General features: G+C 37.6%; 2 protein-coding genes across 5 annotated transcripts; one reads left to right on the forward strand and one right to left on the reverse strand.

Moving 5' to 3' along the window:
* The first annotated feature begins 579 nt into the window (after positions 1-579).
* Positions 580-2,487, forward strand: LOC112274145 (SEC12-like protein 1). The gene is made up of 3 exons (XM_024503379.3): positions 580-1,292; positions 1,480-1,814; positions 1,977-2,487. The coding sequence occupies exons 1-3, from the start codon at positions 732-734 to the stop codon at positions 2,365-2,367; spliced, it is 1,287 nt and encodes a 428-aa protein (XP_024359147.1). The 5' UTR covers positions 580-731; the 3' UTR covers positions 2,368-2,487.
* A 1,255-nt stretch (positions 2,488-3,742) lies between these two features.
* Positions 3,743-9,285, reverse strand: LOC112274143 (uncharacterized protein C630.12). Of its 4 annotated transcripts, none has more exons than XM_024503376.3 (14): positions 9,136-9,285; positions 8,644-8,868; positions 8,342-8,407; positions 7,961-8,139; positions 7,468-7,618; positions 7,253-7,349; positions 6,875-6,928; positions 6,590-6,690; positions 6,306-6,343; positions 5,966-6,023; positions 5,407-5,481; positions 5,058-5,212; positions 4,523-4,777; positions 3,743-4,254 (listed from the first exon to the last, which is right to left on the reverse strand). In XM_024503376.3, the coding sequence occupies exons 2-14, from the start codon at positions 8,764-8,766 to the stop codon at positions 4,029-4,031; spliced, it is 1,578 nt and encodes a 525-aa protein (XP_024359144.1). In that variant the 5' UTR covers positions 8,767-8,868; positions 9,136-9,285; the 3' UTR covers positions 3,743-4,028. The 4 variants fall into 4 exon arrangements, with proteins under 4 accessions (XP_024359144.1, XP_024359146.1, XP_024359145.1 ...); XM_024503378.3 differs by having other exon boundaries at positions 9,141-9,277; XM_024503377.3 differs by having other exon boundaries at positions 9,131-9,271.
* Positions 9,286-15,192: the final 5,907 nt, after the last annotated feature.

Consider the following 15,192-nt stretch of genomic DNA (forward strand, 5'->3'; position numbering starts at 1 on the left):
AATCAGTTCGATGGCAAGGGCATCGCTGTTGTGGCTCCTCCACCGTCGAGCGTCCGACGCGAAAGCTTTTCTTTCGCACACGGTTTTGTTAAAACATGGCCGAAGAAACGCAGAGGAAAATTGCTTCGACGACGGCCTAGTGATGATCGACAACCGTGACGGAGAAAGTGTCGGAAGGGCAGGTGTGTCCTCACCGGTATTGTGTTGCAAAAACTTGCACGGCTATGGCAATGAATGGTGAGTTCAGGATATGGGCCGCACCGCAGTTGGATCACGCTTGCGGAATCCTAAGCTCCCCTTCCCCACCCCCTCAAACTCTTTCCCCCGTTCACAGCAACAGAATTCGCGTCGTTTCACGCGGTTTGAAGAGGTCCAGCAACCGAGCAGCCCTTTTCATGCACCTCGGGGAAGATGCTGTGCTGGAGTAGGACTGGAACGGAACGAAGGGTAGAGCCATGGCACTTTCGACTGGCTCATTTCCCTCAAAACGGGTGAAAAGAAAATGAGGACAAAATAAAAATAAAAACAAATTCGAGGTCGGCGTCATAAATTTTTAAAGTAGTTTGGATACTTTTTGGGAGGTTTGAAGGATGAGCTGTTGGATTTGAAGCAAGAAGTCGATAGACTGTGGCCATTCGCGAACTCATATCTTCGAAGGTTTTGGGCTGCTGGTGAAAGTTGGAGTTGGGTTTTGTGGAGTTGGGTTATTTTCGCATCGTGTGTGATTGTGGATGTTGGAATCTATCATGAACAAGGAGGGGCGTTACTTATTATGCTCGAAGAAATACGGCAGGCCTTTGTTTGCGGGAGCATGGTTGGCTCCCTTGACGACGAAGAAAAAGAAGGAGGAGGAGGAAAGGAATGGAGAGGGGGATGAGGAAGGGGAGGTGTTTCCGAAGGAAGCGCAGGAAGGAGTTGTGGTTTTAGCGGGAGGGGGTGGTAACCAACGCAACGGGGTGCCCAATAGCTTATTGCTTGCGGAGTATGACTTCAAGTCCACTCTGTTGACGGATGCGCTGGATACGTACTCAACGGGCGATGACACGCCGTTGCGTCTGGCTGCACACCCTGCTGGGGAGGGAGTGGTGTGCAGTTTTGAGAAGGACTGTCGGCTATTTGAAGTACTTCGAGAGTCCAGCGGTGACTTGAATGTGAGGGTAGCGGAGCGAGAGATTCAGGTGTTGCAGGGAGTAGGGGAGCAGAATTGTTTGGTGTTCAGCCCCGATGGGATTCGTCTGGCGGCTGGGGGAGATGACGGCCACTTGCTTGTGATTGAGTGGGGTTCTTTCAAGGTAGGATCTCGAAATTATCTGCAGATGGTGTTGATTTGTTATTCATTTGTGCGAATTCGTTTGTTGGGAAATTAGGGTTTGGTGTTCTCGGGATGCATGCTTTTGTTTGGTTTATCCATTGGAATTTACAGCATTTTTCTGGGTTTGGAATTGACGGCTACCTCTACCTCGTTTCGTTTATTCTCAGGTGCTGTTTGACAAGCCCGAAGCTCACAAGTCAATTAAGGATCTTGACTTCAGCTTGGACGGTGCATTTGTGGCCTCGACTTCAGATGACAGTGCTTGTCGAATATGGGACGTTGCATCGGGCACTTGCGTGTCTTCACTTCCGTCCGTGGTAGGGGAAGGCATGGGATTCGTGAGATTCTCTCGAGATTGCAACAAGCCCTTACTGTATGTGACTGTACGAAAACGAGGAAACGGGTTTGTATCTGCATTTGACACCTCCTCTTGGAAGCAAGTCGCTTCAAGGAAGCTGCAAGAAGACCCTATTTCTGCTTTCTCGATAACTCGAGACGGAAGGTGAGCACTATGTCTTAATTAACATTTTGTTAAATATTCAAATCATTTCACTTCCAAGCTGCAATAAGTTTGAGATGTGCCCATGCGAACGAAAGCAAAGACCGATTCCAACTCTTTTGTGTTACATCGCTTCTCTAATCTTCCTTACTGCCAATTCCTCAGGTTTCTCGCCATTGGGAGCAGTGAGGGAGACATCTCGATTGTTGACACATCTACTCTATCAGTATGTCAGAAGCTGAAACGTGCACACATGATCTTCGTCACTTCCATGGAATTTTCTCCCAGCGGCCGAGCAATTTTATCTGTCTCAGCAGATTCTAGTGCACGCGTCACCCCGATTGAACCTCGCAGAAGTGGCTCATGGCAAGGATCTCTTCTTTTGCTACTTATTTTCATCCTCTCTACGTTACTGGTCATTGTGGGCGAAGATGTGTTCAAAAAGTGGCACGAGGGTCGATCTTCGGAGAGCTTCCTGTCCGGCTTTTTTGCCCGCTTGAGTTCTTTCTCTGATTTGAACACAAGAGGTCATGACGATGCTCGACTGTCACCGTAGGAGTACTTTTTAATCTGTTAACTTACGACATTACAGGAGTAGGTGATGAGTTTGTACTGTACTCTGGGTGATTTATTTTGTAAATAATTCTACACTCGTGAGGCTCAATGTTAATAAGTTCATGCTTTTTTCGTGGTCCTGTTTTTGCAATATTGTGTATTGGCTGCTTCAGGGTTCTCGATTATCTACTTCTCCCTTCGTACAATGAAGTAGACAGTTTTATTTCAACCATGTTCTTGATAGACGCTGTAGCCGACAATAGTTATTTCGCTATCTAGTTCGTGCTGCACTTGCGTTACGTTTGGTTCTTTTAAATAGGAAAATAGCCCGAATTGAAGAGAACATGGTTCTGAAGCTAGCAGCTGTTGGTGAAGTCTTTTTTTTAGTTTATCTTGAGTGTGATCATCCCAGCATTCCGATCTTCATGTCGAATTCGTTGCACGTATGAATTGTGAATTTGATTGATTGATTGCTCGAACGAGATCTGATTCGGTTAAGAGAACGGTGGTAAGGCAATCGGAGTGTAATTGGAGTGATTTATGGAATCGGGAAGATTAACTAAAACTTTGCAGGGAAAATGGTGGTTACATGTAGTATTTGTGAATTTCAACAATAGCAGATAAAGAAATGTTTAGTCCACATTCTAGTTCAGGTCCTTAACTCTGAATCAAATATTAAAAGAATAATGTTTATGTGAAGTGTACAACCATTTTCCCGAAGGCCTGGTCAAAAGTTTAGGTTGTTTTTCTTTTGATTAGTTCCAACAAGTCCTAAGTCTTGTTTGAAAATTAGTCAAATTGCATTGCCATGATATTCCACACCATCCTTTTTAAAAACAAATGAATGAATGGAAGGTTTTATTTTGTTTATAACTGGGCGAAAGCCGACGAAGGTTTTTCTTCAAACAGTAATTTAATGCAGAATTAGATTTGAAACAGATTGGTAGTGGATACATGAATACATCAGTTTTTTGGTGACTAGTTGTCTTAATGTTAAAGATAAACCGTTATTCAATTGAGAGTGTTGAAATGGAAAATCAGGTTGAGAAAAGTTTCCTTGTGAAACATCCATGGTGCAATACCCTTCGAATGGTTTGGGCCTTGATTGCCACCCTCTTCCACATGTAAATGTCTTCTATAATTGAGGATCCAAAGGTAACTCATGTGTGAGCCGTCACAAATAGCCTACAATATATCTCCCACCCTTTCTCCCACCCAAAAGAAAAATATTGTTTAGGATTCCTGCAGAATTTTTATTCTCTTTCTCTAGACAATGCATTACTGAGAGAATTGCCACATGGAGAACACCTTAAATGTGGATGTCAAGGTAGGTAAATCAGAGCAAGAATGCATTCTTGGAAATATACTCCAACCAATAAGAATTGAAAAGGGACCTCGTCATCTATAAGCGATACAGCTTCTTCCTTGATATGGATGTCGTATCCTCCAAGAACAGCTATGCAGAGATATGAGCTGAATGTAACTTAGCCTAACCACCAATAAGCTGAATTTTAATATATCCTTCTATTACATTCCTACGCCCCCCCCCCTATTATAAGTGTTTTAACAGTTGTTCACAAGTGTGACTAACGCCAAAAGCGAAGCATTTATCTTTGAGATAAATTTCCAAGTAAAAAAAGAATTTATCAACACTAAAATAGGTTACAAAGGACCCCAGTCTTTCATGAGTAGCATAAAGTACAAGCTGAAATTAAGAGTTGCTAATACAACAACTGGGCCCAGGGTCTGGAGTACTTTGGCTGTAAACGAGCTTGTCCTCGCTCTTCCCTTACGCATAGAGGGGCTTATAGTTAAACCCATGGGGCTGGGTATTTTCACAACTGTGTCCGTGTCTATGTCATGACCTGCACGCCTTGCAACATTCCCTCTGCATCGTAACAGACATCAAGGTGTCCAAAATTAATGAGACATTACGCTCGAAGTAGTCAAACATTAGGCCCTAATTTGTAGCCAAACAGAATATGTTGTACACATTCCCATCCATTCCAGGTGAATTGATTCGAATTGCACGGTCCACACCTACTTGTTAGCGGTTGTAACTAATGGATACAACTTGATTGAATCCCAAGGAAATTCACAAACTCAAGCAATGTGTTTTGCATCACGTAGCATATACAGCACATGAGGATTATTACCTCTTCCCAGAAGTGGTTGTAGATTCCACCAACATTGGTAAACCTTTCGGTCCCTTATTGAGCAGATGCATGCCTCCCTCTGCATCCCAAACCATCTCCCACTCCGCGTCTTCATCTTTGGCCTTAAACCTCTGCGTTTTGGAGAGACTGGTTGCCACTGATTTGGCTTCCTCAATGAACCAGGTGATTGCTATCAGACCTTTTGATGGCCACAACAGAAGTGCATACAATGTGACAACCAACAGTATCCCATACCTGATGTGCACACGTGATTAAGAAGAGGAGTTAGGACTTCCAATCAATGTGGTGCATGTCACAGATCAAGCCCGACTTGTTTTTCAATGTATATAATTCGCTAGTTAAGTGACCCAGATAAAAAAGTTAAACAACCTCGATTCTCTTAATCCACACTTTTAAGGTTTTTGATTCGAAGATTTGGCGTTAATGCACCTCCCATCGGCATAGGAATCAAAAGCACCATTTGGAATCAAAATTTCGCGTTGCAAAAGCAACAAAGAATGTTAAGTGCTTTTACCAAATGTAAATGAAAAGCTGCACTGGCAGGAAACAGAGTCTTGAAGCTACCGCATTTTCCAGCCTTGCATCTCCAGAGGCATTTGAGCTAACTGAAAGCAACATGAAAGATGGAAAATGGTTCCCTTGCTGCCAGCTGAACGTTCCCACAGTATGCTAACCAAACAATAAGTCCCAAATCTTGATAAGAATGCATTGGAAATACAAATTAGTTCCACTACACTCAATTGTAACTGCTGCCTTTAGTGATGACCGGAACAAGATTGCAAACATTGTGATGACCAGAGGTGTGTGGTACATGACGAATGTGTGCAGTGAGTAATACAAGATAGGATAGATTTACATGGTACCTCGGGAATAAAGCCCTGATTAGACTTATGAAGAACGAAGCACTGATCATGGTCGTGACCCGACAGCACCATGACCTGGCAGAATCCATTTAAGTAAAATTAAGATTCAATCCAAACAGCAGAGTCTGTCGAAGATCGACTGTCACAGGTACATAAAACAAGGATGTCGTTTGACAACAATTTATCATATTGTAAGATTCAAGAGAGCCAGCAACCTAAAAGCTTGGAGCAGTCAAACCAACCAAAAATATTGTTTGGACAGTATTTGAGGTAGGTTAGTGCTCATTAAATCCGACTACAATATTTTGCACGGAACTCAGATTAACCCTAGAAGTTGTCGGTCAAAGGATGGTCATAGTTGCACATTTCATATCAACGTCTCCCAGTTCGCATTCGTAAAACCCACTTTAACCAAGTTTTTAATGTAAGTGGCCTGCCACAAAGAACTTCTGACGACTTGATACTGCCAGGAACTTTACCTGCCTAAAAGATCCTTTGGAAATAAAAACATGCAATTGTTGACGTACAATTGGGTATAGTAGCTCGAGAGGTAACTTACAGGTTTCAGAGAATCCAAGAGTTTTGAGGATGATTTTTCTGTCAAATAGTCTTGATACCTGCAGACCAGGACAGGCACCAAATACACCTGCAAGTTGAGGTGCATGGCAGAAATATGGTAATCTGACAACTTGTGAAAGTTGAAATAGTCACACCATACTGAACTAGAATGACATTCCACAGAATCTGATGCAGGAGTAAAAGTACTCCAAGAAAATGGTCTACAAGTAGATGATTTCAATTCTGGGTTAAAATATGTAGTCATCCGAAATCTCTGAACCACTTGCTAAACACAAGCTTTACTCAAAATTGATGGGTAGTCGATGTAAAAGAAAACTTACGTAATCTGGAACGGCGCATAACCCTGCCTATTCATCCTCTGCATCCAAAGAATATTCAACAATTGCTTATCAACGTAAGTTACACTACTTCGTTCAGTGCATGTTGAGGGATACCTATCACCGCACTTGAAGCGATTGTGAACATTTAATAGATGACATTGTTAACACGATAAAACCATGTACAAGAAATTGACATCATAGTCTGTTGGCCAATTTAAATAACAGTACTATCAATTGCAAAGCTTTGCCGTAAAAGCTTTGCAATTATCTCCCATATATCTCACCTGATTGATGACTCGAGATGCACGATTGCTGCCGCAAGGTGTATCATCAGGCCGGAAGAGCGGGATGTGTGTAACCAAGATCCTCACATGATTTTTCATTTCTGCACAATTACGAAAACCGAAAGTTAACTATATACTAAATCACATGGAGTATATTTTAAAGGAATCAAGCTGGAGTGACAATCTCCTGAAGTGAATTTTTGTCCATATCACACAATGTTGAGGTAAACAATCAAGAACTTCCTCATTAGTAAATAGATTTTTCTCATTCATACGATCTATTACCTTTAGCCTTCTGCTTCACAAAATTCCATGACCTGGCAGCAACATCTCCCGAACCTACAACGATAATTTTATGATAGTGATTCCTTGGGGTCGTCTTTGAGCAAGAAAATTTTACTTGACATGAAATTTTGAAGACAACAAAGGACGGTACGAGGTGTAACGTGTACAATCGGATACACATCAAATAGGAACTACTAAATTCCCGAAAGCCAGGAAGCCCAGGATATTGACTAGAAGACCAAGGATATCATAAGAGACACACTGGACAAAAGCAGGGCACCCAATCGTAAAATGAATGACGGGCTATCAGATCCAGACAATCCAGATGCGATGCATTCAACCCGAGTAAATGGTCCGAGCAAAGAACATGATAATCACCATCAAGAGCTTGGGCATCCACCAACACAAACTCTACACTTCCAATTGTAACGTTATGCTCCAATGGGCCAAAGACTCTCCGATAGCGCTCCACCGCCTGCATCCGATGTGTATCGTGTCTAAAAAAACAAATTCCAGAACATTGTAAGCTATACAAATGTCCTGCACGTATCGTAGGCAGACTGCATCAACTGAGAATCGGTGCACCAAAGTACCTCTGAATTCGCGGTCTCCATAGCTTCATAACCTAAATCATGATTACCCGGAAGAGTGTAAACAGGAATCGCTGGTCGCTGCCTTCCTGTTTCGATTCCCCCTTCCGACTGGTCAAAAATGTGTTGGAATCGTTTAAGCGATTCCTGCCATCTGCAATCACTAATCTGGCTCAGCAACATGAAGTGTTCAAATATGAACGTTTGAGCGATCAAAAGTTACGTTTCAGGGAGCAATTTTGTCCACCCGGAAACTTAAGAAACAGGTTGCACCGAAACAATTTCAACGTCCAACCTCGTAACCCACAATATTCCAGAACATAACTAACGCATTTTCAATCAAAACGATGAAAATGGCCCTAAATACTGATATTCCAGCCACTATCTTTCGAGTATTTATGTCGGAGCAGAGCAATCTGATATAAAAATGATGAAACATTGAGTTGTAAGCTTCATGAGGCAGACTAAAAATAAAAATAAAAAAGGAACAACGCACTCTTCTGAAGCTAATATTGGTCCTCCATCGAGGAGATCACCGAGGAATAAGATGTGATCTGGTTTTGTGCCAAGTATCGTAGAGCGGAAGGCACGGCGCATGTAGATATCAGAATAAAATTGCGTCAAACGAAGAGCGAGGGATCCTGGTTTTTGATTGTATGACGTGCGATCTGTAAGCTGCATAAACACAAGCAACTACTTAGAAAGACTGAACCTCAAATGCATCGTCCTCATCTAGAGCGCTGCATGATCCCATTCCGTTACAGGAAGCAAAGAAAGCACATGATAAAAACAGACAAGAATGAGGAACGAACTAGGAGAAGTGTATTCATTGCGTACAATGAACGTAAATATCATGAATCGCAGCAGGTTTTACTACCTGGGGATCTGCAATCACTGCAATTCGGATCACGTTGGTGGATCCATCATCGGCTCCAGATGCACTCTGTTCTCCATTCATACAAGAGCAACTAACTATCATAAATATCGGCTGTGTAATCCACATTATGTGTGGAAATGGCTAGGGCTTTGCTTAGACACTAACCAGACTATTAAACCTCACACCAATCCATGAGGCTTGAAATCATCACAAGATATATAAATATACAAGAATCCCAAGAACGCAAATTTGTGGTGACCGAGGAAGCAATTCCGAGTAAAACAGGAGAGGCAATGTCTTACGGATGCTAGGGAAGGCCAATGGCAACTCAGGACAGGAACCCAGTAGGAGAAGATCTCGCCATACAAGAGGCTGGCTACCCATAAACATCCCAAAAAGGTTGCCACGCCCCATCGCTTCTGCATCCTAAAAAGCCCTCCGCTTCCGACCCCACTTCCCACAAATTGCTTCTTCAAACCTCCGAAGGTGTCATCCACGGCTGTCTACGGCGAGTTCACCTCCCTACACTGGGCAATTGCAGACGGTGTCTCAAACCCCAAAACTAAAAAAAAATCCCACTCTCCGAATCACATTCAAACACCACTCTCCACCACGCAAAGTCCCTTGATTGCGACCACTGACAATGCCCTAAACATTACCCATCTCCTCAACAACGACAAACTGAACCAAATAACCATCATAATACCCTAAAATCCACACAATTGCAGCACGATGATCGTGAAAAAGCACCCAAAGCGAGAGAGCGAGAGAGAGAGAGAGGGTAAGTACGATACAGCACATCCCACAGCAGCCCAAGGTAGAGGGGAATAAATGCTCCAATCAATCGGTATTCCGAGGCTGAAGTCCGTTTTCGAGACGCACTGTTCCGACGTGCGAATTCGTGCAGACGGGAAATATCGTGGCATCCAACAGTTTCACTCAGAAATGAATGCAAGGCCGCATTATTCAACGCCACCACGCGAGAATGAATGCATGCTGGTGCCCGTGCTCTGCTCTGACCGGCGATGGCGATAACCACACCGACTTCCGGGTCAAATCCTCGCGATTCTTCATACGTACGTATTCGTAATTTCTTGCTTGTGTATATTCCCACATGAATGCACAAAATGGCTACAATCTCTAGGTTTTGGGATGTTTTTAAAATTATTAAGGGATAAATGTAGGAAGATAAAATCTTTACTGTTTGTATAAGTTTGACTCATGTTGTCCAATAAGATGTGGTTGAGTGGATTCACAAAGCTTGTGTATTTAGGAAATAAAAGTGTTGGTTTTTAAAGAAGATAATAAAATTTTAATGAGATTTTGTAAGCCCTAGATATTTATATTTAGGTTGATGCATTTCAAGGTTTAAATGAGAGAGCAATCCAATAAAATAAAACAAATAGTAGTTTTAATTGTATTTTAAAACATGATATTTCTTAAATGTGCCTAAAGTTATTTTTAATTAGTTTAAATAATCTATTTACAAGAAATTTTTACACCAATACTTTAATTAAAAATATCATATTTTTAGAGACATATTTTTAGCATTAATTTTTATATTATACAACTAATATTTAGATTTGTTTTAAACATGTTTAGAATCCAATAAGGATTTTGTATATTTCATGTACATAGTATTAAATATAATGTTTGTTTTCTCATTTTATCTTTAATTTTTATCCAAAGACTTTTGATTTTAAATCTCACTTAACTTAATTAAGATTAGAAAGTGGCATTAACTCAATTTTGGAAATGTACAAAAATACTATCTTTTTGTAGCATGATTGTTAGATATGTTTTCTTTCTTTTTGGCATTTATAGATTTGCAACTTACTCTACATACGAAATTTTATTTATTTTCAATCAAATCCTTTCTATTTGCATTTTAATAACCTCTTAAAATGTTATTAAAGATCATTTACAAAAATATCAAAGTACCAAAAGAATTTCATTCAAAATTTCATTCAAAATGATGACTTTTAAGTCTTTTGATTGGTTGAAATTAAGGGTTTCTCTCAATTAATTTTATAAATTCAAAAAAATTAATTCAAATGCTTTAAGATTAAAAAAAACAAAAAACAAAAAAAAACATAATACATGTTTTTCTTATAAGGTATAAATAGTGTTGTTTCTTGAATTTTTTTATTAGGATTATTGGCAAGAAGACAAATCACAACAAAATTCTAAAAATGATAATATATTCTTATATTACTAAATGAGAAAAATTAAATAATTAAAAAATAAATATAAAATTGAAATTAGAATGACAGTAGTCAAAATACAACAAACAAATTATCTATAATTCTTAAATGAAAAGTTTGAAAGTTCATTCTAAGAGCATACAAAGCCCAAACTTAATAATTTTTTAGATATTTTTATGTAAAAGATGTCTAAATAAGTTAATATTATTGTTGATTTGTAAAGTGGAGATTATTTAAAATATTAAAGTGGTATTTATTTAATGCCATTTTCTTTTCAAATAAGTTTTTTATTATTTTATACTTCTTCAAATTTTATTTTGTTAAAATATTCATTTTTTGTCATAGGTTTTATGTATCAAGAATAAAAACTCAATGAAAGCAAATAAATAAGTGACACTCTTTCAAAGAAATATGACAAAATAGAAATAGAGAAGTATGTATATTAAAAAGAAAAGTGAAATGACTATTGCCAAAAGAGAAGGAAACTAAAGACTCTTGAAACTAAACTAGAAATAAGAAAGAAATTGATAAGAGTGAAGAAGGCTTCACTTTTGCCTCTATATATACTATCTACCTAGGGTCTATATGGCAATATTCTATAGAACCTCCAAAAATGTGTTGACTTTGATTGGTACATATCTTAACTTGCAAGACAAGTTTTTTCTTATATGGATGCCACAAAACCTACCAATACATGTTGCACATGATTAGCTTGTTGACCAAGTTTCTAACCTACTAATCAATTACAAATACATGTTAAGTCAAAATAGTATCTAAGAAGCTTCTAGGAAGCTATTTTAAAAGATATTATGAAATTTATCTATTTTTATTTACTTCTACCTATTCATATTACTTAAATAATAATTACAATATTATTCTATATATATATATATATATATATATATATATCTGTGACATTACCTTCCCTTCTAGAAATGAGTTCCACAATGAATAGTGATTACATGTTGAGGAAGTCTAAGATGCGGCAAATTATATTTGCTATATTTATTGATCTCTTTTTCTTTCAAAGGTAATTAATAGGTCCTCTCAGCCATCTGTAATGTCCCATTCTAAGTGAGAAGACCACCCTGTGATTTGATCATTGTTGAAATCTTTGTAACTTCCTTCAAACAAAATATTTTTAACACCATTAGGAGTCGTTCCTTCCTCCAATAAAATCACCAAACATCTAGAGTCTCTTTCTAGGTTGTGATATCAAATATATAATATCTTGCCATCTATTTGAAGAAGAACATGTTTTTCTTGAAGGTCTTCATTCCTAATACGTCATCTTGAAGGCTAAGATAATTCCAATATTTTAACCGATGTCGTATTACGTACTTTCCTGCTCGAGAACGCGTCGGGCGTCTAGCTATAGAAGGTAGTATGAAGATTCGCTAATATTCAAGCAATTTATCAGTTTTTGACTGTTGGAATATAAACAAATGCAAGAATATACTATAAATCTATACGGATGTCCTTCGACTGCTCGCCAAAATCCTTTTTGTCCCAGCAGGTAGGTCTCTAGACGTTACAGAGAACCCCGAACAACCCAAACTGCTAATCTTCGATACCGCTTTATACTCACGATCTTGTATCCACTGACAGTCTCGTTAGATTAACCCAATAAATTTCATTCACTCCGCATATTCAATCCTATAGACACCCTTTTAATTCTTCATCATAGACGTAACTCGATTTCACAAAACAATCAAGAGTAATCACACCCACTTCATTAAAATCCCGATTCACCAGTACAACACTAACTTCAGCAATGATTGCCTCAGTCTTCCCGAAACCCTATGAAGAAAAAAAAACCCAATTCTCTATCTTTTTTCCCTGCTCCGAAGCATGAAGCTCGCTCTCCGACCCTTCTCCCCCCAAAACCTTATTCTCTCCCCTTCATTTCTTAACCTATCCTCCCCTTTAATCCTAATTCTCCCCTCTTTCAAACCCTAGCCTTTGAATTTCTTCAATCTTCCATCTTGGATCCAGAATTGGCTCCCACCGTCAGAGCTTTCTCCTCCATTTTTACCTTTAAGAGATCTTTTTACCGAAAAGACGTTCCCGGAACGGCACAAAGGACGGAACAGCCTGAAACGGAATCAATGCCCCGTAATCGGGACCACATTGAGTCGCCCGACTAATTCAAGTCTCATATTGGCTAAGAGGCCCGTAGTAAGACTTGGATGTTCCTGTAATTGAACCGCATTGGATTGCCCGACCAAGTCAGGTCTCATATTGGGTAAGAGGACCCGGATTGGATGTCTTGAAATTGGATCCAATTGGCTCTTCGAACTAGGCTCACCCGTTGTTGAATTGGTCCTTTCTCTTTCTACTGACTCCCGTTATTGGAATCGAATGGAGCATTTCAGTATGCCCCGGCTGACTATAACGAAGTGACTGAACCTGGCCTCTCAGTATTTGCACTGGAATTGGTCGTTGCTCCCAATATTCGAGGTAACTGAATATTAATAAAAGTCCTCTTTCTTTATATTTTCACAATATACTCGTGTTACAACACGACACCGATAAGTCAACCAATGATGGCTCTTGAATTGAATCTACTGGTTGTTGATTCTTCATCTTTTTAATGCCATCTTTATATAAAGACTATAAACAAAGATAAAAGATAGAATGAAATCTTTTCTAAATTATGTTTCTTTTATACCAAAGGTTTGTTATCCTTCATCTTCATTTTGATGGATGTTATTAATGAAAAAACATTGACATTCTCTACTACATTTGTAAGATTTTTTGCTAGCTTCTATATACGTTTGCTAATATTGTATCTGATCTAATGAATAAGATATTTTAACGTATATCAACATCATTCTGAATCTAAGACTTCTTCTACTTCAAATTCTTCATTATTATCTTTTTTTGTAGGAGGCAGTGGTATTTATCTTCTTCTCAAGCTATTCATTGTCTTATATGTCTTTAAAAGAAACATGTGAAATACAAGATGGATTTTTATAGACTTTGGTAGATACAATCAATAAGCAATTGGATTGACTTATTTATAAATAAAAAATAGTCCAATTCTATAATAAAGATGAATGTTTTTAATATTATGACAAAGTAACCATATCTTATCACCAACATAGAAATAAGGTTGTTACTTGTGATAAGCATTTGTGTTGTTGTTGTTTTTTGTTTTTTGTTTTTGTTTTTGTTTTTGTTTTTTTTTTTGTTCTTGAGCTTCTTTTAATTGTATCTTTATTATTATATGTTGCTTAGATAAATAATTTGCTAAATCTTTTATTATAGGATTATCAACTTTTAAAAAGTTAAAAATATCAAATTGTGGATGATAATCATAATTAGCAAAAAAAATATGTTTATTGCATAGAAGAATGTACTTTGTTATTATAAACAAAATTTACCAATGGCAAAAGAATTATCTAATCATCTTATTAATAGTTGATTGTACACCTAAAATATTACTTCAAAACTAGATTTACATACTTTGTTTGTCCATCAATTTGAAGACAAAAAGTCGAAGATAGTTTTATATTCATTTTTAAAATCTTGAAAAGCATTTTCCAAAATCTTGATACAAACTGAGTTCTCTTATTGAATATGATATTTTTATTGAATATAATACAATCCATGATAGCAATAGATATTCTCAAGAAAAAACTTGGCCATTTCTTCACCCATGATAGATTTTATACATGGTATAAAATGTGTTATCTTGGTGAAACGATCTATTATCATGAATATAGAATCATAAGAACTTAAGAGTGAAAGATCCATAATAAAATCCATAAAAACATAAGTCTATGATTGTTCTCAAATGAATAATGGTTGGAAAAGTTCATAGAGTTGATGACAAGGAATTTTTGACCTTGAACAAATGTCACATGACTGAAATGTCACTGCCTTCCACATTTATGGCCACTAAAACTCTTTGGATATATGTTTTAAAGTCTTATTGTATCCAAAATGTCTGGCTACTGAAAAGACTTGACATACTTAAAGTACATATAAACATGCTTCTCCTTTTGGAATATATAGACATCCTTCAAAATAGAGTAGGTTGTTTTTGAACTCAAATTTAGAAGTATTATGAGACTCAAAAGAAAGATTCTTGATATCATGAATAAGAAGATTAGAGGATATATTTGATTGAATTTGTTTAATAAGAATTGAATCAATAATCAATGTTGATTTTATTGCTCAAAGATGAAAATAATTTAGCTTCAAGAAAATCATTATTTGTTAATAAAAAGATGTGTCTCTTTCTTTTGGTCCAAGATAAGAATATCAAGAAAGGGTGTATAACAAATCTTATTATTTTTTGGATTGATAAGTAATCTTAAAATAAAATCTTAACAAAGACATGTTCCAATAAGCTTTGTGACAATTCAAAACATATGCTGACATAAAGTATTTAAGATTTTCGAGGTCAATACAAATAGTAACTAAATTGAAAGCGCCTTCTAGATAATGTTACTATTCTTGAAATAAATCCATAATTATAAGAAGTTCTTTATTATGAATTTGTAGTTGATCTCGGCTACTAAAAGTTTTCTTGAATTAAAAGCTATTAGATGATGTTTATTATTTATTTCCATTTGTAATAATACAAAATCCAAAGCAAAGTTTGATGCATCTATTTCCATAAAAAATGGATTAGAAAAG

This window comes from Physcomitrium patens, chromosome 21 (assembly GCF_059467195.1).
Source record: "Physcomitrium patens ecotype Gransden chromosome 21, ASM5946719v1, whole genome shotgun sequence".
NCBI lineage: Eukaryota > Viridiplantae > Streptophyta > Bryopsida > Funariales > Funariaceae > Physcomitrium > Physcomitrium patens.

Coding starts and splice junctions, on each gene's coding strand:
- LOC112274145 (XM_024503379.3), top strand. CDS start 732: ATGTTGGAATCTATCATGAACAAGGAGGGGCGTTACTTATTATGCTCG. Junction 1,293..1,479: donor TTGAGTGGGGTTCTTTCAAG/GTAGGATCTCGA, acceptor GTTTATTCTCAG/GTGCTGTTTGACAAGCCCGA. Junction 1,815..1,976: donor TCGATAACTCGAGACGGAAG/GTGAGCACTATG, acceptor CCAATTCCTCAG/GTTTCTCGCCATTGGGAGCA.
- LOC112274143 (XM_024503376.3), bottom strand. CDS start 8,766: ATGCAGAAGCGATGGGGCGTGGCAACCTTTTTGGGATGTTTATGGGTA. Junction 6,691..6,874: donor TGTGAAGCAGAAGGCTAAAG/GTAATAGATCGT, acceptor GTAATTGTGCAG/AAATGAAAAATCATGTGAGG. Junction 6,024..6,305: donor TATGCGCCGTTCCAGATTAC/GTAAGTTTTCTT, acceptor CCTGGTCTGCAG/GTATCAAGACTATTTGACAG.